At 37.6% G+C, this 25,457-nt stretch overlaps 1 protein-coding gene across 1 annotated transcript; it reads right to left on the reverse strand.

The window, feature by feature from the left end:
* CLEC9A (C-type lectin domain family 9 member A) lies at positions 9,086–21,394 on the reverse strand. The gene is made up of 6 exons (XM_005680853.3): positions 20,198–21,394; positions 17,561–17,641; positions 14,006–14,152; positions 11,796–11,947; positions 10,556–10,677; positions 9,086–9,939 (listed from the first exon to the last, which is right to left on the reverse strand). Exons 1-6 carry the CDS (start codon positions 20,412–20,414, stop codon positions 9,807–9,809), a joined length of 852 nt encoding a protein of 283 aa, XP_005680910.2. The 5' UTR covers positions 20,415–21,394; the 3' UTR covers positions 9,086–9,806.

Raw genomic sequence — 25,457 nt, forward strand, 5'->3', positions numbered from 1 at the left:
CTGTTATCATTCTTTGTTTTTCAACAGTGGAAGCTGGGATGTTTCACTTTTATTTTTCATAAACATCTATCTCATGATGAAATGACATAAAATTAGCAAATACACAATAAAGAGAAGATGGTTGTGTTTATTCCCATAATACTGTGCCACTTATCAATTGTTGCTTGTAGATTTCTTTCTTACGAATTTTCCCTTCAGTTTTCCATAGGTTAGCTAGGAAATTTCTTCATTGTTGAAAAAATTGTGCATTAATTTATTGTGTCGTGCAGAAAGAACTATATTTGTGGTCATAAAATGGAAGTTAAAGACCCCTTATTGTAATTTATTATCAGACAAATCCCTTTACTTCACAAAGCTTATTTCATTAGGCATAAAGTGAGCATATTTACAGTTTTCTCAGGGTGTTACTGTTAGATGAAATGAGGTACATGTGAAATTAGTTTCATAATCTACATTGTAATATATAATGTAAGGGATATTAAAAATATGTTGCAAAGCAGAGAAGGGATTTAATTTTTAAAAATAGATGAGTGAAAGCAAGAAAAAAACAAACTTTTTTCGTGAACAAATTGCAGAGAGACCTCTACACTGGGGACCTGTGGATATTACAAAATATTTTCTATGATAAGTACAGATGTTTAATGAACATGGTTAATATAATGAGCGCATAACAAGAGATGGGGATTAAGCTTTTAGTTAAGCAATTAAGTATTATTCAAGCCTTGCCTCATGAGAAAGTCAAGTGATTTTGTGAACTGAGTAAAATTAGCACATATTTGGTTTTGACCCCTGGCATCTTACACAATTACAGACTACTTCAGCATAGATGACAAGTGTCTCTAAATGTCATTGCTTTAGTGGGCCTAACTGCCTGGTTAGTGGGTAATGAACAGAGTTTTCTCTCCAAATCTGCAACCTAAGGGGAAGTATCATTTTGGATGAGGAGGAAGAAAAAATAATAGCATTTATTTATTTATTTTTGGAAAAAAAACCCCACACTTTATTCCTCTGCATTTTCCAAACTTCTAGCATAAAATGCACAAAGCAACCGATTTGTTTAATAAAATGTGTATTATATAAGATAGAAAATACTGTTAAATCTTCACTGATTCTATGAGCTAGAAAATATTGTTGAATCTTTACTGAAAGTGTGTTAGTCACTCAGCTCAGTCGTGTCTGACTTGTTGCGACCCCATGGACCTTAGCCCAGCAGGCTCCTCTCTCCGTTGAATTCTCCAGACAAGAATAATGGAGTGGTTGCCATTCCCTTTTCCAGGGGAACTTCTCAACCCAGTGATCCAACCCAGGTGTCCTGCTTTGCAGGCAGATTCTTTACCATCTGAGCCACCAGGGAAGTCAACAATTGTGTGTGTTGCTACAATGATGACTTTAATTCACTTTAATTCACAGCTTTCATTTAACATTTATTAATAGATTAAAGGGCTTCCCTTTTGGATCAGCTGGTAAAGAATCTGCCTGCAATGTAGGAGACCTGGGTTTGATCCCTGGGTTGAGAAGATCCCCTGGAGAAGGGAATGGTTACCCACTCCAGTATTCTGGCCTGGAGAATTCCATATGAAACGAATTCTACTAATTCTTGAGCTGATTCTTCTCCAACCCTTTCCTCGATTTCTTCTCAGCCTAACAAAATCCACAATACTGATCACAAAGTGAGTAAAATATTTTAAAAGAACAGAAATAAATATGACACATTATTCTTTCCATAAGCTTTCTCTCTTTTTTTTTAAATTTTAAGAATAGGAAATAATCATAACATGAATTTGAAAATATGACTTTCTGAGAACAATTTTCTGTCAAAAATCAGAGAGGTAGCACCCTGTGAATGGGTTTTCTAACACAAGAGGACTTTTTTTTTTCCTAGATTCTTGTGCATTTAGGTAATTCTGAAGAAATTGCAGGGAAAAGTCAAATGAGGAACATGACCTTTCCTGGTAGATCTGAGTTCCCCAGGGTACACAATGAGCTATTTCTTTTCCTGAGGATATTGAACCGCTCTTAAAAACTTATCAACAGGAAACAGGTCAGGAGCCCAGTAGCAGCAGGAAATGTGAGAAGTGTGCTGGGAACTTTTGCTTTAGAGATAGTAGCTGATTGTGAAATATGTAGGAAGGTCTAGAAGGCTGTCTCAGAGTTGGCCTCAATATTTGGAAGTCAGATACTTTCTAATGGAATTCTTATAGTTTTCGAAGAATACAAAAAGCAGCATAATCTGATTTAAGGTGTACATAACTTCTGGTACAAGTTTCATTGTATGAATAGATTTTTGGGATCTAAAATGTTATTAAAGTTTTTCTTTTCATACATTTAATGGCTTTTGAATAAAGCGTGTTAGAAAAAGCCTCTTTACATTTGCAGGATAGGGTTTTATTTTTCCTATCCTTTTACTTTTTAAAAACTAATCTGAAAAATGGTACTGATGAACCTATTTGCAGGGCAGGCATAGGGGCGCACGTGTAGAGGACGGACTTGCGGGCATAGCCAGGGAAGAAGAGGGTGAGATGAACTGAGTGAGCAGCATTGACATATCTGCACTACCGTGTGTAAAACAGATAGCTAGTGGGAAGCTGCTGTATAACACAGGGAGCTCAGCTCAGTGCTCTGGGATGACCCAGCAGAGTGCGATGCGGGTTGTGGGAGGGAGACTAAAGAGGGAGGGGATGTATGTATACTTATAGCTGACTCATGTTGTTGTACAGCAGAAACAACACTGTAAAGTAATCCTCTAATTAAAAATAAATCTAAAAAGAACTAGTCTGGAACTCAGTGAGATGGATCAGATACCCAGTTCATTATTTGCTGGGCATCAGCGATGCAATGGACATGATTTTAAGCAGGGTCTGGGAGTTGGTGATGGACAGGGAAGCCTGGAGTGCTGCAGTCCATGGAGTCACAAAGAGTCAGACACAGCTGAGCGACTGAACTGAACTTGATTATCCCGGAGCTAAGGTCCAATATCTTACCATTGTGTTAAAAAGCCTTGTTGTTCTGGGCCAAAAGAAAACTGCAAGGAAAAATCTTCCACCCCTGCGATCTGTGTGGAAAGCAATACTGCCACTGAGGAAATCAGTAGAGGTTTATGCCAGCTGCTCTGTAGATAAAACTCAGACTTGTAAATACTGCATCACATGCTGACGGATGATGTCAGCCGAAGGATGTTTGCTTCTGGCTTCATTGTACTTCTTCTCAAAAGAGTTATTAAATGTTTCCTATCCTTTCTCTAAACACAACTCCATGACAATGCTTTGAAGAGTCTTGAAGACAAACAGTCTTTCCTACTAAAATTTGCCATTGTTTCTCCTTTATTCCAGGTTATTATATTGAACTGCCAGCTGCCAGCTGTGCAAACCAGAAGAGACAGCTTATGTTTTCTTTGCTATTCTCCTTTTATGGGTTCAGCAGAAAACTAGAGAAAAGTCCCTTTTATTGAAATTCCCATTTAAACTTCAGGTCAAGGGTAAATAAAGAAACAAATACAAAATCACACTCATCTCACTCTTAAAGGAACTTCTCCTTCTGAGGTAATCTTTTACAAGAGACTTCCAGGTTCATTTAAATGATATCTCAGTTTAGTTCAGTCTCTCAGTCACGTCCAACTCTTTGTGACCCCATGAACTGCAGCACGCCAGGCCTCCCTGTCCATCACCAACTCCTGGAGTTCACTCAAACTCATGTCCATCGAGTTGGTGATGCCATCCAACCATCTCATCCTCTGTCATCCCCTCCTCCTCCCACCTTCAATTTTTCTCAGCATCAGGGTCTTTTCAAATGAGTCAGCGCTTCGCATCAGGTGGACAAAGTATTGGAGTTTCAGCTTCAGCATCAGCCATTTCAGTGAATATTCAGGACTGATTTCCTTTTGGATGGACTGGTTTGATCTCCTTGCAACACAAGGGAGTCTCAATTGTCTTCTCCAACACCACACTTCAAAAGCATCAATTCTTTGGCACTCAGCTTTCTTTATAGTCCAACTCTCACATCCATAAATAACTACTGGAAAAACAATAGTTTTGACTAGGCGGACCTTTGTTGGCAAAGTAATGTCTCTGGTTTTTAATATGCTGTCTAGGTTGTTCACCATTAAAAGACACTTACTCCTTGGAAAGAAAGTTATGACCAACCTAAATAACATATTCAAAAGCAGAGACATTACTTTGCCAACAAAGGTCCGTTTAGTCAAGGCTATGGTTTTTTTCAGTGGTCATGTATGGATGTGAGAGCTGGACTGTGAAGAAAGCTGAGCACTGAAGAATTGATGCTTTTGAACTGTGGTGTTGGGGAAGACTCTTAAGAGTTCCTTAGACTGTACAGAGATCCAACCAGCCCATCCTAAAGGAGATCAACCCTGAATATTCAATGCAAGGACAGATGCTGAAGCTGAAACTCCAATATTTTGGCCACCTCATGCGAAGAATTGACTCATTGGAAAAACCCTTGATGCTGGGAGGGATTGAGGACAGGAGGAGAAGGGGATGACAGAGGATGAGATGGTTGGATGGCATCACCGACTCGATAGACATGAGTTTGAGTGAACTCCAGGAGTTGGTGATGGACAGGGAGGCCTGGCGTGCTATGATTCATGGGGTCACAAAGAGTCAGACACGACTGAGTGACTGAACTGAACTGAGGTTGTTCACAACTTTTGTTCCAAGAAGCAAGCATCTTTTAATTTCATGACTGCAGTCACCATCTGCAATGATTTTGGAGCCCAAGAAAATAAAGTCTGACACTGTTTCCACTGTTTCCCCATCTATTTGCCATGAAGTGATGGGACCAGATGCCATGATCTTAGTTTTCTGAATGCTGAGTTTTAAGCCAAATTTTTTCACTGTCCTCTTTCACTTTCATCAAGAGGCTCTTTAGTTCTTCTTTGGTTTCTGCATAAGGGTGATATTATCTGCATATCTGAGGTTATTGATATTTCTCCTGGCAATCTTGATTCCAGCTTGTGCTTCATCTAGCCCAGCATTTCTCATGATGTACTCTGCATATAAGTTAAATAAGCAGGGTGACAATATACAGCCTTGACGTACTCCTTTCCTTATTTTGAACCAGTCTGTTTTTCCATGTCCAGTTCTAACTGTTGCTTCCTGACCTGCATACAGATTTCTCAAAAGGTAGGTCAGGTGGTCTGGTATTCCCATCTTTTTCAGAATTTTCCTCAGTATATTGTGATCCACATAGTCAAAGGCTTTGACATAGTCAATAAAGTAGAAATGGATGTTTTTTGGAACTCTCTTGCTTTTTCGATGCTCCAGAGAATGTTGGCAATTTGATCTCTGGTTCCTCTGCCTTTTCGAAAACCAACTTGAACATCTGGAAGTTCATGGTTCACGTACTATTGAAGCCTGGCTTAGAGAATTTTGAACATTACTTTACTAGCGTGTGAGGTGAGTGCAATTGTGCAGTAGTTTGAGCATTCTCTGGCATTGCCTTTCTTTGCGCTTGGAATGAAAACTGACATTTTCCAGTCCTGTGGCCACTGCTGAGTTTTCCAAATTTGCTGGCATGTTGAGTGAAACACTTTCACAGCATCATCTTTTAGGATTTGAAATAGCTCAACTGGAATTCCGTCACCTCCAAAAGCTTTGTTTGTAAGGTCTTCCTAAGGCCCACTTGACTTCACATTCCAGGATGTCTGGCTCTAGGTGAGTTATCATATCATCATGGTTATCTGGGTCATGAAGATCTTTTCTGCACAGTTCTGTGTATTCCTGCCACCTCTTCTTAAAATATTCTCCTGTTAGATCCCTATCTTTATTGTGCCCATCTTTGCATAAAATGTTCCCTTGATATCTCTAATGTTCTTGAAGAGATCTCTAGTCTTTCCCATTTTATTGTTTTCTTTTATTTCTTTGCATTGATCACTGAGGAAGGCTTTCTTATCTCTCCTTGCTATTCTTTGGAACTCTGCATTCAGATGGGTATATCTTCCCTTTTCTCCTCTGCTTTTGGCTTCTCTTCTTTTCACAGCTATTTCTAAGGCCTCCTCAGACATCCATTTTGCCTTTTTGCATACAGTGGAAGAGAGAAATAGATTCAAGGGATTAGATCTGATAGACAGAGTGCCTGAAGAACTAAGAACTGAGGTTCCTGACATTGTATAGGAGGCCAATGATTTCTACTGCCGCAGTAAATTAGATTTCATTTTACTCTAAGTGGTGTCTTTATTATAAGGAGAGAATGATAAGAATCTTACATATCTGAGCTACTTTTTGTGAGAAATGAGACATTAAGTAAAAGTATTTTTAATTTAGCATGTATTTGATGAGAGTCTGCTTTATGGTAAGGTGTTGTTCTAGGGATGGTAGATAAGTGGTAGAAAAGTAATAATATAATAGTATACTATTATATTATATATAATGAAAGTGAAAGTGAAGTTGCTTAGTTGTGTCCGACTCTTTGTGACCCCATGGACTATAGCCTACCAGGCTCCTCGGTCCATGGGATTTTCCCGGCAAGAATACTGGAGTGGGTTGCTATTGCCTTCTCCAGTTTTAGTATACTACTAATAATAATTAGTGAAATATATTAGTATAATAATAATAATTAGTGGAAATTCCCTTCCTGTAAGTCCCAAGACACTTTCACATCCATTGTCTCCAGGGAACAAGGTAGTCCATGCTTAGGGGAGCCTGCAGACCTAGGACAGAGACTGTCTATAGATTCATTAGGTTTAAGACAAGTATCCTCTCCAGATACTTGCTGACAATTTACCTGTCAACTTTGTCTTCTTGATATCCTTATAACATAAGCAGTAAAGGGATTGTTTTCATCTGAAGTACACAAAGCAGTGATATCTAGCGATGACTGAGGATTTACCCAGACAACAGCAGCAAGCACAAGTAGAGTGTAAAATTCCATGTAAGATGCTCTTCTCAGCAAATTTACATATATGGATAATCTCATCCTCAAACAATATTTGAAGCAAATTCTATATTTATTTTCAAAGAGGAAACTGAGACATTGAGAGATTTAGTTAAAAGCACTGGAGTGTTAGTCTCAGGGATCCAGGTCATGAGTCTTTTTTTTTTTTTTTCTTTCTCTTAAAGTTGGAGTGTAATAGCTTTACAATGTTGTGTTAGTTTCTGCTGTACAATGAGGTGAATCAGCCACATGTATACATATATCCTCTCCCCCTTGAGCCTCCCACCCACCCCCACCCCCCATTCCACCCAACTAGGTCATTATAGAGCACCAAGCTGAGCTCCTTGTGTTATGCAGTAGCTTTGCACCAGATACCATTTGACACATGGTAGCTGCACTCTCAGTTCATCCCACCCTCTCCTTTTCAACCCTGTGTCCACAAGTTTGTTTTCTACACCTGTGTCTCTATTCCTTCCTACCCTGCAAATAGTTTCAGCAGTACCATTTTTTGATTCCATATATATGCATTAATATCTGATATTTGATTTTCTCTTTCTGACTTCTCTCTGTATAACAGTTCACTGCCGCAACTATTTTAGCCAGGACAAGGAAGCAAACTAGATGTCCAGCAACAGATGAATGGGTAAAGATGTGGTACATACATATCAAGGAATCTTATTTAGTCATAAAAAGGAATGAAATTGAGTCATTTGTAGTAGTGTGGGTGAACCTGGAGTCTGTCATACAGGTCATGAGTCTTTTGATATGTGAGCAGTGGGGATGGTCAGTAAGAAGCAGAAAGGAATGCCGGGGTCCAGCCCTGGTGGATCCAGGGATTTCAAAGGGTGGATGGCGTTGGCATGAGAAAAACTTATTTATTGACTGAGATAAGATTAAATTAGGAAGAAATAGTGTAGTAGGAGAATTAAGTGGAGGAAGAGGGCTGAATAGCTTGGATTGCGCAGAAGACCAATAAGATTCCAGACAAGGAATTTGCACCATCTACGCTGGGCCACCGGGCGCTCGCTTGAATATCTAAGGGTGCCTCACCTTAGGCTCCCTTTCGCGCGGGTCTTAACAGCCAGGGCAAGTAAGTAGACTTGGCGAGCCTCCGCGCCCAGATGGAAATTCAGCCTGAGATTAGAGTAAAGAACAGAGGGAGGGGAAGGGAGAAAAGAAGAGAGAGAGAGACATGGGGGAAACCAGTCCAGCGACTGGCTCCGGCCCCTATTGTTCAGAAGGCCTTTTATACTTTTGATAAAACATGGAGATCAATGGGTAACACAAAGTTATGCAGTGTTAGCAGTCCAGACTCTTATCAAAACCAGGCTTTTCTCTCTGCATACCTAATTGTATACACAAGTCTTAGGTAATTTACATCATCTTCCAGCCAAAAGGGCCAATTAACATTTTACAGCCTTTTTTCTGATAAGGGTTTGTCAACCAGAAGACTTATTTGTGTTGATCTTCCCAAGGTCTGGTGCCACTCTCAGAAAGCACTAAATAAAGTTATAGTCTTACACAGCAAAGATACAGCAACTTATAACAAGTAGAGGGAGTACAGTGATTTACAGCAAAAGAGAAGCAATTAACTCAAAAGTCTAGTGTTGCTAACATCAAAACTACTATGTATCTATTTCTACATCCTGCTTACATTGAGTAACATCCTTCCAGGTGCCTAAAAGATAAAGAATATGGAGGCCTGGCAGTAGTCATTGAGTCAACAGTGAAAACCCTCTACCAATATAATTTTTAACTCTTTAGAAAAGGCTCTGTATCTTAAGATGCTTTCAAGCTTTGTGCCTCTTGCGGTTGGGGGGCTGTAAGCAATTCACAAGCTGTAAGAGGTCCGGGGAACCTGTTAGGCAAGCTAGAGAGCAATCAGAGGCGGTTAACTGAAACATCCCTTTCAAATGCAGAAGACTAAAGCCCTGAGTTAATTTTTTCCAGAGAATATTAGAAGAGTGGAAAAGCAGGCAGATTCTTATTTTTTGAGGGGTGGATGCTCAGGAAATTCCAGGGGGAAAACCTGAGGTCTGATTAGCCTTGCCATCAGAGCTCTTGCCTCATGACCTTGTCATGGGTGGAATTCCTCACGCTAGCTCCCGGCAAAGGAAGATCACAGTTCTATTTTTGCAGTTTTTTTTTAAATTTATTTTTAATTGAAGGTTAATTGTTTTACAGTGTTGTGCTGATTTCTGCCATACAACAACATGAATCAGCCAGCTCTTCCTTACTGGATACTGCTGTGCCAGCCTGACTATTCCTTCCACAGACATGTAGCTCTGGTTGTTCTTCTCTCCAGTAAAATTCTGCAGTCCTAAAAATGATTTTGTCTTATAGGCAGAAGATAGCAGCATATCTTCCTTCCAATTTGAAAATCCATGTCACTGTCTTCCCATCCTACCAGTCTGATAACATAATGCCTGGCAAGCCCAGTAAATGCATAGAAAGATTTTGCAAACAGTGAGTTTGAAAGGTCACATTTATTCATTTATTGAAAAGGGTATTGGTTAGCTAAAATTGCATCATCTCACCAGTGATTTACTGATTTTTCTGTAGAGTTTATAGTCACTCTAAATTAAAAAAAAAATAGAAAGAGACAGAGGAAAAAAAATGACAAATGGAAATGATTTTTCTTCAGCCTATGTTCTCCATTCTTTACAGTTTTGTCTTCTGTTGCTCTAAACCAATTTTATTATTGGTAAGTAATTTGAGCAGTGTCAAAGAAACATATGGAAAGCATTGAGGAATATTACCAAGCGTAAAGGCAAGATAGGTTTTGTGTCCCAGGTAGCTGGTTTTACAGCCCTTGCACTGGTTTAGTTCTGTGCTGGCCCTTAGGCTCATTATTACAGGTTTTTGAAGGATCTGTTGCAAATATGATCATAATGGAGTGATCACTTTAAGCAAAATTTCTTTCAGGTAGAAGATCTTAGTGCGTACTTCTCACAGATGAAATATTTCCAAACGCTGCAGTTAGCAGAAGAAAGGCCATTGTCTCTGAGGTATCCACAGACTTGATCGGTTGACTGGGGTGCCTGTCTTGGCAACCTGGAGCGGCAAGTCAGTATATCTGAGATTAGGTGTGGGTTTACGGAGATGTTCTTTGGGCAATAAAATGAGAGATGCACAGCTTTTTGTTTTAATATGGCACCCTCTTGTGGTGGTTTTCCTCCCCTTCTTCAATAACAGAGCTATTTTCTCAAAATAAAATGTGCAAATATTATTTTAATGGGCAGCATATTTTTTTAAATGCTTAAATACACAAAGATAGGCTCTAATTTCAAATCTCTTTTTCTGACTCTTAATATTCAAAATATGAAGGCACGGCTGACCAGTCTCCCCAGTTCTTTCTGAAATCTTACTATGGGAATTACTTAATTAGCACTCTCTCCATTCAATGATACAAAGGAAATGTACTTGATAATCACATAATATCATTCATTCAGACTTTCAGATTTTGATGTGAATGTGCTCGCGTGGGGCTGAGAAGGAGAAAGATTTAGAAGCCACGTAGCTACTCTTTATCTTGGCTTGGATTCCAATTAAGCTTATGAAATTATCATGCTCCTCATGTCTCCTGGAGGAAATGTAAGGTATAAGATAAAATTAATGGCTAATTTCCCACCTGTGTCTAATTCTTTGAACATTTCCTTTAGAGACTTACAGGTCAGCGGAAGGAGAGGAGCCATCCTGCCAAAGCCAAGGTTGGTTGGACCCGTTCTGTGACAGTCCTACCCAGTAATCATAGTTTCTTTTGATCTTCGTCAGGCTGCCCGTGATAAAGTCCTGTAAGAAACAAGACTTGAACAGTGAACCAAGGTTGGAGTGGTACTCCAAAACAAACAAAAAGCTAATAAACTACCATGAAATAGAAGTGTGATATTTTGCCTCTACAAAGGTAATTGGAACTTGAAGGCTGGAAAGAGAGAGACTTTAAAGAAAGTATACTTTCCCTTTTATTGCTAAATGATCAAGGTTGTGTTAAAAACTATGAAACATATAGGCATCTGATGTCAAAATAATTTTAATGGATTCAGAATTTGGCAGATAGCATATATATGTCTTTTCCAGGATACGTCAGTGTGAGAAATAGTTTAGAAGAGTCCAGCAGCAATTAACTGCAGGCATATTTTGTAGGAATAAATACTTCTAATTTTTGTTACTTAATTTGCACAGGAAAATAGTGCAAACCCATAACTGTCATTAGCTAGTCTAAGTTGCTTTGGTTTATTACATATCTTTAACAAATTGTTCTATTATTCTTATAAAAATGAGCTTTGACTAATTACTGAATATGGCAGATATACATTTTTAATAAATTCAGAAGTGTGTAACTGTGCTTTCTACTTCACACATAATTTATGGGTATAACGATTTCAAGGAAGCATCTTACTCATTAAAATATTAGTAAACTAGGTTTAATGTCAATTAAACAGTTCATTTAGCAAATGTTTATTTTCACAGGTCTCTCCATTTCATGATGTCACCTCACTTTTTGTACTTCTACTTTTCTTGATAATTATATAATTGTTATAGTTTAGTATACCTCCCTAAAGTATTGAAACTTCAAATTTAAAACAAATTAAACATATATACAATCATAATGTGTGCATATCTGGGAGTGGATTAGCAGTTACAAAATGGAATTTCTCTTGTTCCCTCCCTTTGTGAGTAACAAAGAACATAGAACTAACATATTCTCCCTGATTTCTGAATAACCATCCTGTATTTTGTTTCTCCAATTAAAAGGAAAACAAGGCATGCCAATTCCCACTTTGAATATTGAAATTTTTTTTCCCAACAAATATACCATTGTTACAGAGTATTAAGGAATTCTATGAGAATCAGTCTTTTCATTCCATAGGTATTTTCAGAATGATATGAAATCATAAAGCAGTGTTTACCATTTCTTCTTTGCTCTCTATTTGCAGAAGATCAGATTCCTTCTTCCAACAATCCTCTCTACTAGTGTGCCAAAATTTCCAGCTTTCAAAGACATAGTAACAACTTTCTCCATTCTGAATCCAGTTGTTTGGACAAGGGCTGCAGTTATAGGCTTCAAATATAAACATTCCATTAAAGTTATTGTAAAAATATTGGTAGCACACCTCTGCAAAAGAACCCCTTGTATTATTCCCAGTGAAACTGAATTTTTTCCAATGATCCCCAACTTTTTTTGCACCAGGGATCAGTTTCATGGAAGGCAATTTTTCCATGGACCTGGGAGTGAGGCATGGTTTCAGTGTGATTCAAGCACATTACATTTATTATACACTTTATTTTTATTTTTATTACATCAGCTGCAGCTCAGATCATTAGACATTAGATCCCATAGGTTGGGGACCCCTGCTTTAACTCAATGGCTCATATGATGCAGTTCTCAGCAATTTAACCTCCTTTGAACCTGAATACAGTAAGATTTGTACAATTACTTCCAAATGCAATAGGTCTCTAAGAGTTTAAGATAAAATTAATTTGGGAATATTTTCCTGGATTGTTTCTCTTCTATAATAATTGATCTGATTATTCTATTTTTAGATATCTTTCCTCCTTTTAATTTACATCATTTATAATCTTCACTTGTTTGCTTATTGTTTTGTGTCCATTAATGTTATTGGCCCAATTTAATTGAGAATGTAACGAGCCATTAGCTGAGTAGAGTGGTAAGCCTCAAGTTGATGTTTAAATTCTGAGAGTCAAGCATGAAAATGTTTCTCATATAGTGGAAATAACAAAGAGTGCACCTTGAGGAGTGATTTTAAAATATGTAGGTGAGGAAAAATTGAACAAGTGACCAATACGTTCAATTTAGGACTTTGATATAACTAAGAAGTAAGTCTTAACGTTTCGCCAGTTTTATAGAACTTATCTTAAGAAAAAACGTATTCATGAAAGAAGGATGCTCAGATGTGTAAAAGGGGAACCAAAGATCAACACTTTGACCAAGTGTTTTTAGCACAATTTTATAGAAGGAAAGACTCTCATACTTCCAGAACTGTAGTCTCCAGGGAAAAGCCTTCTACTTAGCGTCACGAATAGTTCATTATCAGTTTCCATGGCCCAGATGTCAAATTATTTAGGGCTCTTCTTCACTATCCTTGAGAACGACTCTAATCAGTATCCTGAATGTTATTAAAGTTATAGCATAAGCAGTGCTGACAATGGCAGTTGAAAGGCTGAGAACATGCTGGATTTGAATTAATCTCCAAAATGGATTTTGTCACTGATTTAAGGGATCATGTGACTGAGCGACTAAACAACAACAACGCTGATTAAAGTTGATGATTCAGAGGTGGGCCTAATCCATGCTTTCAGCAGTTCGTAAAACATTGTATTTTTTTAAACATTTACTTGACTGAATCTCAGTTAGAAGGAACTATCTGGCTTATTGACAATTACTAAAATGATAGCCACTACAGAGAAGTTAATTTTCTAAATTTTATGTGTAGGTGTAAGAGTGTGTGTTCAGTTGTACCCGACTCTTTGTGAACCCGCGGGCTGCAGCTCACCAGGGCTCCTCTGTCCATAGAATTCTCCAGGCAAGAATGCTGGAGATATACACAAATTTGAATGATTGGATAAAACATAAAATGCTGCTTTTTTTGTTTAATCTTACCTACTCATCTCACTCATTACATTTTGACGTTTGACTGTATATTTTCCTTTTTTTCTATTTCTTGGAACCTCAGTATTTTCCACATACTATTAATGTAATGTGGGCTTCCCAGGTGGTATTAGTGGTAGAGAATCAGCCTACAATGCAAGAGATGCAGAAGAAGTGAGTTCCATCCCTGAATCAGGAAGATCCCCTGGAGGAGGGATTGACAACCCACTCCAGTATTCTTGCCTGGAGAATTCCGTGGACAGAGGAGCCTGGCGGGCTACAGTCCATACAGTCACAAAGAGCTGGACACCACTGAAGTGACTTAGCACTGATGTATGTATAAATGACATTGAAGTAAAGAGCAGATCAAAAGTATCTCTCTCCTATTTTTTATGAAATCCTGACTATAATTTACAGAGAAATATGCGTTGCTGTAGGTTTTTTGTTTTGCTGTTGTTTTGGTGTATACATTGGTATCTGCACAGTGAAAATTGACTTTATATCAGTTACCTGAACTGAAAGACTTCTGCATTAAGGTTTGGCAATATGTCATCTGTAGGTTGGGGTTTCTCTTCCACTGTGAGAAGTTGAGCAGTGCTCTCTCCTGTTGGATGAGTTTTTCTTGCTGCTGCATTATAGCAGTGGACATCTGAAACACTTTAAACAATAACAACCATTCCTGATAAAATACTGACACATAACAAAATAAACCTTCAATGCAGACTGAAGAGAACTACATATTACTCATTATATTTGTGAATAAAAGCTACAAAAGATGTTTATTTAGGTGTTCTGCTCATTCTTTTTTTATTGTGTTGTTCACTTTTTGATATTGAGCTACATGAACTATTTGTATATTTTGAAGATCAATCGCCTATTGGTTGCTTGATTTGCAAATATTTTCTCCCATTCTTAGGGTTGTCTTTTAGTCTCATTTATGTCTTTCTTTGCTGTGCAAAAGCTTTTAAGTCTCCTCTGTTTGTTTTTGTTTTTATTTTCATTACTCTAGAAGGTGGGTTAAAAACGATCTGGTGATTTATGTCAAAGAGTGTTCTTGCCTATGCTTCCTCTAAGTTTTACATTGTTCAGCCTTACATTTAGGTCTTTAATCCATTTGGAGTTTATTTTTATGTGCAGTGTTAGAGAATGCTCTTATTTCATTCTTTTACATAGCTGTCTGGTTTTCCCAATGCTACTTATTAAAGAGGCTGCCTTTTCTCTAGTGTATATTTTTGCCTCCTTTGTCGTAGATTAGGTGACTATAGGTTCGTGGGTTTATCTCTGGGCTTTCTATCCATTGATCTATATTTCTGGTTTTTTTTTTGCCAGTACCATACTGCATTGATGACTGAAGCTTTGTAGTATAGTCTGAAGTCAGGGAGTCTGATTCCTCCAGCTCCATTTTTCTTTCTCAAGATTGCTTTGGCTACTTAGAGTCTTTTGTATTTCGATACAAATTGTAATTTTTTCTAATCATGTGAAAAATGCCCTTGCTAATTTGATAAGAATTGCATTGAATATGTAAATTGTTTTGAGTAGTATAACTATTTCACAATATTGATTTTTCCAGTCTAAGAACATGGTATATCTGTCTATCTCTTGGTGTCATCTTTGATTTCTTTCTTTCATCAGTATTCTATAGTTTTGCCATCACTAAAAAATCTACAAACAATAAATGCTGGAGAAGATGTAGATAAATGGGAACCCTCCTGTAGTGTTTGTGGGAATGTAAATTGATACAGTCGCTATGGAGAACAGTGTGGAGGTTCCTTAAAAAACTAAAAATAGAACTACTATATGACCTAGCAATCCCACTACTTGGCACATACTCAGAGAAAACCATAATTCAAAAAGACACATGCACCCAAATGTTCATTGCAGCCCTATTTATAATAGCCAGGATGTGGAAGCAACCTAAATGTCCATCAACAGAGGAATGGATAAGATATATACAATGGAATATTATTCAGCCAAAAAAAGGAATGAAATAGTGTCATTTGCAGAGACATAGATAGACCTAGAGACTGTCACACAAAGTGAAATAAGTCAGAAAGAGAAAAACAAGTATCATATAATATTACTTATATGTGGAATCTAGAAAAATGATACAGATGAACTTATGTACAAAGTGGAAATAGAGACACAGATACAGAGAACAAACTTATGGATACTAAAGGGGAGGGGGAATTGGGATGGATTGGGAGATTAGGGTTGACATATATATACTACAATGTATGAAATAAATAACTAATTAGAACCTGCCGTATGACACAGGGATCTCTACTCAGTGCTCTGTCGTGACCTAAAAGGGAAGGAAATCTAAAAAAGAAGGGAAATATGGATACATATAACTGATTCACTCCACAGTACAGCAGAAACTAATACAACATTGTAAAGTAACTATATTCCAATTAATTTTTTTTAAAAGCTACAAAGGATGTACAACAAAAAAGCTCTTTGCCATCCCTGTTTCCTTACCCACTCAATTCCAGCCCTTTAATGCACTCATTTATCAATTTATTTTTTATTCTTCCAGAGGTGTTCTGAAATTTACATGCAAATGAATATAAAGTTCCCTCAATCTTCTTTACACAAATGATAACAATCTTTTTACATGGTTTTTCAGTTTTCATTTAATCACTTAAAATGTATTTTTGACATAATACTATGTTAGTACATAAAGAGCTTTCTCATTCTTTTTTATATTGGATTCTATTGTATGAATATATCATGATTTATTTTAATAATGCTTCATTGACTTTTACACTATTTGTAATCTTTTGTTATTGTAGAAAGAAATACTGTAATGAGGAACCTTAGTTATACATAGTTTCACACATGTGTAAGTACATTTGTAAGATAAGTGAATAGGTCAAAGTTTTGTGCATTTACATTGCGTTAGATATTTCCAAATTACGTTCCATGTATCCTGATGCAAATTGCATAGGCTTGAATCTCCTTGACTTTTACACCACTACCACACTCACACTTCTGACACTTCTGTTCACCAAATATATTGTCCCCATTCCACCCCACCCCCTTGCCCTGCTCTACTACACCAATTGGGTGTCTTATAATTTAATTTAATTCTGACACTGTCTTCCTGGAAATAGCATCAGTATCCCGAGGTTAAGAGCTCAGTCCCAAAGACTGCTCCCCACCTCAGAGGCCAATGCAAGTAGTAGATTCCCAGGTTAGCATTACTTCTTTCTGATTTGGCTACAAATTAGAAGTTTCCATGACTCCCTCCTCGATTCTATTCATTTGCTACAGCAGCTAATCCATCACCAGCTAATTCCTCCCAGTTGAAGAAATGATTTGCCAAGGCATACAAGATATAAGAATTATCTAGACAATTGCTCTTCATCACTGTCTTTCTAAGCATATTTCTTTGTGCTAGCATAAGTGACAATAAAGGTTCTCGGTCTTTTTTCTGGAACCTGTGCTTCTGTAATTGTTACAGTTTATAAAAAATTCATTTGTTATATATAAAAGCATGTTTTCACTTTGAACTGAAAGAAAAAAAAAGAAATGTGGCAAAATATTGGCCCAAATAAAGTCCTCACATTTACCTTAAACATACTAAATTGTACCTTGCCTAATATAAACTGAAAAGTTCATAATAAAATGATCTATATAATTTAGAATAAATGTATATTAGAAAAGGAAGAGCATAGTACTGAAAACCTTCAAATTGCATGCTTTGGCATATTAACATAATTCATAAGTGGGATCATAATGTAAGCAATTATTTGCATCATTTTTCCCAAAGAGACCTATGGTATTAGATTTGAGTTAAACAGTTTGCCATTGAATATTAAAAGTTATCAGTGGCATCTGAGTGCTTTAGAGAGTTATAGCTAATTGATGTCCCATAACTTAAATAAGGAAGTCATTATTTTATATAGTTTATATTCATTTAGGTGTTTCTAGTTGATTTATTTATCCATTTATAAGTTATGAAGTTCCAGTTAAAATGATATGCATACGTCTATGTAGTGCTACATGTAGTATGCAACCTATCTATCTATATAGATTATTTTGAAGATATCTTTTTATACTTACATTTGATGCCCAAGAAAATGGAGGTTGCTAATGAGCCAATGCAGAAAATACATAAGATCACCGTCACAAGACACCATACTCCTAAACAAGGAAAAGAAGCAATGAAGTTGATTTAGAGAAAGTAGGGGAAAGAAGTGAGTCAGTTCAGTTCAGTTCAGTTGCTCAGTCGTGTCTGACTCTTTGCAACCCCATGAACCACAGCATGCCAGGCCTCCCTGTCCATCACCAACTCCCAGAGTCCACCCAAACCCATGTCCATCAAGTTGGTGATGCCATCCAACCATCTCATCCTCTGTTGTCCCCTTCTCCTCCTGCCCTCAACTGACAGGAAAGTACTATACTGAGTAAAATGAGGAGGTAACATTGTAATTGTGTATAACAGGAAAAGATGAACTCAAACTCTTTGAAATGCAAGTCATAATTTGGAAAAATGCCAGCTTGGACAGCTTTCACAATATACTTCTTTGTCCTTGTATGACGCCACCAGCTCAGTAACTTGTTAGATGTATTCTCTTCCAACAGTCTTTTAGAGATGATGGCAAACTAGGCAGTAGGCTTTAATTTTTGACAGCAAAAGGGCTGTTTCCAGGACTTCTTGGGAGTCTAGTGGTTCAGAGGGCTTCCCTAGTGTTTCAGAGACAAAGAATCTGCCTGCAATGCGGGAGGCCAGGTTCGATGGCTGGGTCAGGAAGGTCTCCCGGAGAAGGGAACGACAACCCCTCCAGTATTCTTGCCTGGAGAACTCCATGGACAGAGGAGCCTGGTGGGCTATAATCTATGGGGTTTCAAAGAGTCAAACACGACTGAACTACTAACACTTCCACTTTCAGTGGTTAAGAATCCTCTTGCCAATAAAGGAGACACAGGTTCGATCCCTGGTCTGGAAAGATCCCACATGACACGGAGCAACTGAACTCCTGCACCGCAACTACTGAGCCTGTGCTCCAGAGCCTGTGCTCCACAACAAGAGAAACCACTGCAATGAGAAGCCCACACACCACAACCAGAAAATAGCTTCCACTTGTCACAACCAGACAAAGTGCATGTGCAGCAAGGAAGACCCAGCGCAGCCCCCCAAAATAAATAATGAATAAATGAATTAATTTAGAAAAGCTGTCTCCAATCTCTCATCTCTGGTCAGTGTCATTTGATCATGATTGATTCAAAGGTATTTCCCTTTGAACGCATGATTTTGGATAAGGAACATTTTTAAAGACAATTTTGCAACAATTCGGGGAGGGAAAATGAATGAGTGATTTGTCATATTCTTAATGTTAGTGAGAGAAAAAAGCATACAATTTATCTCTGGATAATGATGTAGGCTGAATAATGACTCTGCCCAAAATGCCTATGTTCTAATCTCTGGAACTGATAAATATTTCCTTATGAGGAGAAGGAGACTTTAAATGTATAATTAAGTAAAGGATCTTTGAATGGGAAGATCATCCTGTTTTATCTGGCCCTCATAAGTGAGACATAGATAAGAGGAAGAGACTGCCATATAATAAAGGAAGCCAAGACACATTCGAAGATGTACCACTGTAGCTGAAGATTGGAAAGGAGCCACAGGTTCAGGAAAGCAAGGATGCAACTCTAGAAACTGGAGAAGACAGGGAATGGTTTTTCCCCTAGAGCACTGTTCCCCAACCTTTTGGCACCAGGGACTGGTTTCATGGAAAACGGTTTTTCCATGGACCAAGAAGGTGGGGATGGTTTTGGGATGATTCAAGTGTATTACATTTGTTGTGCATTTATTTCTATTATTATTGCATCAGCTCCAGTTCAAATCACCAGTCATTAGTTCCTAGAACTTGGGGACCCCTCCCCTAGAGCCTCTCTATGGAAGGTAGACCCACGACACCGTGGTTTCAATCCAGCAGAATCCATTTTGGACTTCTGATCTCTAAGACTGTAAGAAAATAAAGCTATGTTGTATTATGCCCCTAAGTCTGTGGTAACTTATTACCTAAACAAAAGAAAATTGATATAAATATTTTATATTAAAGACAGAACTAACCCAGGCTGATGAATGTTTGCCACTTTTCTCAACCTATGTTTTCTCTTTTATTTCTTAGTATTTATCAGATAATTTACAGGATGTTTTTTAAGTAAGTAAGTAAAGTCACTTAGCCGTGTCCGACTCTGTGACCCCGCGGACTGCAGCCCACCAGGCTTCTCAGTCCATGGGATTTTCCAGGCAAGAGTACTGGAGTGGGTTGCCATTTCCTTCCCCAGGGGATCTTCCCGACCCAGGGATTGAACCCGGGTCTCCTGCATTGGAGGCAGACGCTTTAATCTCTGAGCCACCAGGGAAGGGCTAAAATTACACAAAATATGTGAGTTCTTTCACTTATTTTCCAAATCCAGGAATTCTTTGTCTTTTCAGCAACAGAGAGAGAGAGAGAGAGAGAGAGAGAGAGAGAGAGAGAGAGAGAAACCCAATGTACTATATATTTGTCAAGTCCTCTACTTCTCCTCCACTTTATTTCATTTTTAATATTAGCATGTTATGCATATTATTATACTTATAAGTGGGTTATTTCAGATTATAAATATCACCTTGGGCTCATCATAGAATAGGAAAAAAGAAAACCCATAAGCCACAAGGTCTTAGTGTAAATAGTTATAACTGGTTACCTGAATTTTTGGTGGAAGACAGATGTCTCTGATAAGGGTTTGATGTTGGAGTATCCCACTGAAGAGAGGTGTATGTTTCATCCTCTTGCATGTCTGGGGTGCTTTGATGGATAAGGCAGTCCACATGAGAGGCTGAGACAAATTCTCCTTTTGTAGTCAGGAACAGATTAATGCAAGAACTGAAATTAGCTACCTTTTCACACCCCTGGGAAAACATGTAGAGTTTAAGGAATAGAATAGATGCATCTTCATCCAGAAAGTAGAAGTTTATGAAGTTTTAGCCAAAGCATAACTTGGTAAAGAAGGAAATGAGAAAGAAACTGAACCAATATGGCCAGTTACAGAATAGATTATTGCTCTGGTTTCTACAATGTAGCAGATGTTGAAGGTGATAGTACTGGATTACTGTCAAGATGAAAAGGACAGAGAACGAGCTTATATTTGGGATAGAATATGAAGATGAGGATGACCTTGATAGCAAAGAACGAGGATAACTCACGTTGGGCAAACCAGTATGGAAAGAGTTGTACATTACTGTACATCATTAAACAAGGAAGCTGGAAAGGGATTTAATCTCTAAAATAAATGTACACATTATATATTAGTTGAGGTGATGCAGTTGTTGTGACAAGTAAACCTCAAAATAAGTATTAACACAAAGTTTATTTCTCATTTACATAACATTTTGTTACCTAGTCCAAGCTCACTCTGCTCACCACACAACAGCCCAATTAAATGAGAGATGAAGTATTGAGGCAATGAATAGGAGAAGATGGCAGACAAATGTCTCAAAATAACCATCTTATGGGGACTTAATACCAGATTCTTTTATAGAATAGATGGGATGGGAATGAGGAGGTAAAATAAAAAAGGCCATCAATCTTACAAATATTTCCTGGAATGGCCTGTCTCTGTGGAGTGAGCATAGCGGATGTGTTAATTTCTTCCTTCCTGTAGCCATCCACAGGTGGACAGGGTCCCAAACAAAGGTATTTTGGTTTAACATTTAGGCATAGGGACAGTGTTCCCCAAGGCAGGTTATTATGTATGAACAGTATCCTTTATTTTTGTTGTCTTTGATCATTGCTATTTTAATCTTAGACTCAATAATGCTAACATATGCATTTACTGTTGTGCTATTTCAGTTGTTTCCCTGTGGAAGGGAGGGAGGCTAGGGAATGAGGGGATGTATGTATAATTATGGCTGATTGGCACTGTTGTATGGCAGAAACCAACACAACATTGTAAAAATTTTAAAAATATTTTTAAAAATTCAGCAACGGGGGAAAAAAACAGAGAGAAAGAAAACATTATCCTTGAGGAAAAAAAAAGTATCCTTTTAGTGAACAAAGCAACAGGAAGCAAAAATTAAAGTAAAAGATAACAGAATCACGTGGAGTAAATTTTCCCCTGTAACAATTTTAGCTCCAGTAATCCTGGTTAATGGGTTTCCCAGGTGACTTAGTGGTAAAGAACCCACTTGCCAATGTGGGTTTGATCCCTCATCCTGGAAGATCCCCTGCAGAAGTAAATGGCAACCCACTCCAGTATTCTTACCTGAAAAACCCAATGGACAGAGGAGCCTGGTTACTACAGTCCATGGAGTCACAAAGAGTCGGACACAACTTAGTGATTGAACAACGACAAATCCTAGTTAATGGGTAGCTGTCTTCTGAATGTAGTGTTGCTCCTTCTGTCTTGTGAGTGATTAAACTGTCCTACTTCTAGCCATTGGATAGAAAAGGAGAAGCTGGAAATCTGCAACCATTTCTTAAAAGCCATGACCTTGAAGTACTGGGTATCACATTCACATCCACTAATAATGTCCGTGTTTGGTTCTAAAGGTTGGGCCAGATCAACATAAATTTTGCCTGGCTGGCCAGATTTCTGTAGTAATTTCACTGTAGAAGGGAAGCATGAATTATTTAATGGATGGAGGGTGGTTTCTGCCACATCCTGTGACTACAGTATTGGTATTGAGAAACTTGATACTTTAATCATCATTCGTATATTGGCCATTTGTCCTTGTGGTCAAAAGTCATATCTTAGTAATTTACAGTCTGCAAATCCCAACCATCTGCAAAATTCTCTTTTGTTTCAGTGTCTCACTAGATCAATCATTGATTTCTGTAACAGAAGAAATCAAACGGCACACTCCAGGGGTCATCTGAGGACATTTAACAAGGACACTTTTATAAAGTTTTGGGAAGGATTAAGGGACTCATTGGAAAAGACCCTGATCTTGGAAAAGATTGAGGGCAAGAGGAGAAGAGGGCAACAGAGGATGAGATGGTTGGATGGCATCACTGACTCAATGGACATGAGTTTGAGCAAACTCAGGGAGATAGTGAAGGGCAGGGAAGCCTGGAGTGCTGCAGTTCATGGGTCTCAAGAGTCAGACATGATTTAGCAGCTGAACAACCACAGCAACAAGGGATCCAAAAAGGGATGGTTAAATATGCATTGGTGAGTTATTATCACCCCTGGGCCTGAAAGGTTAAGGAAAGGATGTTTGTTGGAACTTTGTGACCTATCTGATAAGATCATGGCCCAAGATATAGAATGTGCAGCCTTTGCCAAACCACAGCATGATAGGAGAAAGCCAGTGGAATAAACACCAGGACCATTCTCCCCTTTCACCCCATGAACATTGCTAGTACTTCCCCAAAGTTGAAATAACTGGAAATCAGAGGCCAAGTTTTCCCAGATATTGCTGTAGATTTGAGTTCTGCCTCCCAAGGTCTATGATGGGACCAAGAGCATCTCTAGAAGCAAAAGGAAAATATTCAGCAAAATCTCCAAGTTTTTATGTGACCTGAGATTCTGACATAAAACATAATGTGACTTAACTCCCTTCAGTCTTTTTCAATGGGGCAGTTTCTATCTTGAGGTGACAAAGAGGAAGAAACAATAAACATAAAAAATATGCATTAAGAGTCATGTCAGGAATGAAGAAATGGAACTTCAGTGACAGACATTAATTTCCAGGGGCTCTCGAATTTCATCCTCACTAAATATCAGGCTCAGAAAGATCTAGTTTATTCCCAATATGGTATATTCTCTGATAAGTCACTTTGGGAAAAGCACTGGGCTCTCTTAACCAAAGATTAGTATGTTACTTGTATGGCTTTTAATGGTTTTAATCATGCTGTCTTATTTATTGTTCCAAGTACTTTTGAAGTATTTACTGAAGGTCTTTTACATGCATTACTCTGATTCTCTCAACAGCTCTGTGAACTAGTTACTATTATTAGTGTGTTGTAACTAAACTGCAAATAGAGGCATGGACAAGTCAAAATATTTACCCAAATTCATTCATGTATTCAGTGGAAGAGTTAGTATGTAAACTGGGGGAGCTGATCACAGAAACTGTGCTACTAAAATCCAAGCTATTCTGACTTCATGTACAAGATATTTTGGGTATGAGTATCAGAGAAAAAGAATCTTTGTAGGTATGGTTTGATTGGTTTACATTTTTTAATTATATTTTTTTCATCAACTAAAATATTATTCTTTACAATTCAGTCATATATAATGATATAAAATCTGTGCTTTTCCATGAGGTTAGATAAAACACAACATTGCAGAGATATGGCTGATCTTTGGAACTAATAATTTGATTTTCTCAATTATTAGTTCAAATTTGTACTCTCTAAATGGACAAGTGAAAACAGGAAAATAATGACATTATGCTCCAAGGCCAAATCTCAAGATATTTGAAGTAGCAGCAGAATCCTTAATATTTCTGTTTTTCCTCAGTGTCCCTCCCCCTGCCAAATCTGCTTGTTTATTAGTTATTTAAAGCAAAACAATCAAGTGTCTTTGGATATCAGAGTCCAGAGCTATAAAAGTTACACGTATGTGTTGAGTATTAATTATATGCTTGGTACTCTGCTCATGCTTTACACACTATATTAAATGATCCTCACAATTACTTTATAAGTAGGGTAATAATATCAAACTCATTTCATAGATGAATAAACTGAGTTTTAAAGAGACTAACTAATTTACCAACAGGCAGATAGGGAATAAGTTGTAAAGTAGTGTTTCTCAAGATGTATTAAAGGATATTTGTGTCATAATAAAGTTGGAGCACTTATTAAAAACATAGGACTCTGGGTTATCACAGAGCAACAAGCTGAGTTCTCTATTCCGTATAAACTGGATGGGAGGGAGGGTCAACAGGGAGGGAATACATATAGCTAATTCACTTCATTGTACAGCAGAAACTAATACCACATTGTAAAGCAATTATACTCCAATAAAACAAAACAAGAAACAAAACTTTTTCTTCTCAGCCTTCCCACTGAGTACCATAACTATTTGTGTTTGAACTGGTGCATGTTTTAACAAGCACATTAGCTGAGATTTTGAGAATCATGTTCATAAATTTTAATACCACAAATTTAAGAATAAAGGGTACCTTTAGGGAAGCTGTGAAAAGAAATGAAAATTTTGCTTGTTATCCTGTTAAAGGGTGCCTCTCTTTCCACATATCTATAAATATTGCATGAGTTATTCAGCAAAAACCAAACACAGGACTGTCAGGAAAAGAACTAGATAAAGCATTTGTGCTTGCTATTCAACTAGCCTGTGAGCCTTGCATTTACTCATTTTCAAGCCCCCTTTGTTTTCTTGCAAACTTTTTCTTCTCTTGGACAGAAAATCATTGCTATTGAGTCTGACCAGAGGTAGACTTTCAATAGAAATTATACATTTGTATAGTGTTTTACCGATTGCTGTGCTTTCTAAGGAACTGTCTCAAACAATGAGAAGCAAATATTTTTGTTTTTTATGAGCCAGGAGCTGTGCTTGAAGGCATAGAATAAAAATTAGGAATACCACTGCATTTGCTTTCATGGAATTTCAGATATAATTAATACCCTGAGGTTTTATTTTAGGTTGTAGGACTATGAGGTATATGATAGGTGTTATCTTATTTTTAAATATGAGAAAATGAAAGTTAAGAGGTTACATGACTGGTCCATGGTTGTACTTGGGTGATCATGCCATCTAAATTATTCTGATTCCATCCATGTCTCTAGAGACTATCATACAGATCGAAGTAAGTCAGAAAGAGAAAAAGAAATATTGTATATTAATGCACATATGTGGAATCTAGGAAAAAAGTATAGATGATGTTATTTGCAAAGCAGAAATAGAGACACAGATGTAGAGAACAAACATGGACACTAATTGGGGAAATGCGGGGGGTGGGATGAATTGGAAGATTGGAACTGATGTATTTGCACTATTGATA

This window comes from Capra hircus, chromosome 5, assembly GCF_001704415.2.
Source record: "Capra hircus breed San Clemente chromosome 5, ASM170441v1, whole genome shotgun sequence".
Classification (NCBI taxonomy): Eukaryota; Metazoa; Chordata; class Mammalia; order Artiodactyla; family Bovidae; genus Capra; species Capra hircus.

Excerpts from the sequence above, each read along its gene's own strand:
- CLEC9A (XM_005680853.3), bottom strand. The coding sequence starts at position 20,414 with ATGTTTTCCCAGGGGTGTGAAAAGGTAGCTAATTTCAGTTCTTGCATT. Across the intron at positions 14,153-17,560 it reads CATTTTCTTGGGCATCAAAT|TGTTTCAGATGTCCACTGCT; the intron begins GTAAGTATAAAA and ends TATTGTTTAAAG. Across the intron at positions 11,948-14,005 it reads GCAGAAGTCTTTCAGTTCAG|CCTATAACTGCAGCCCTTGT; the intron begins GTAACTGATATA and ends TTATATTTGAAG.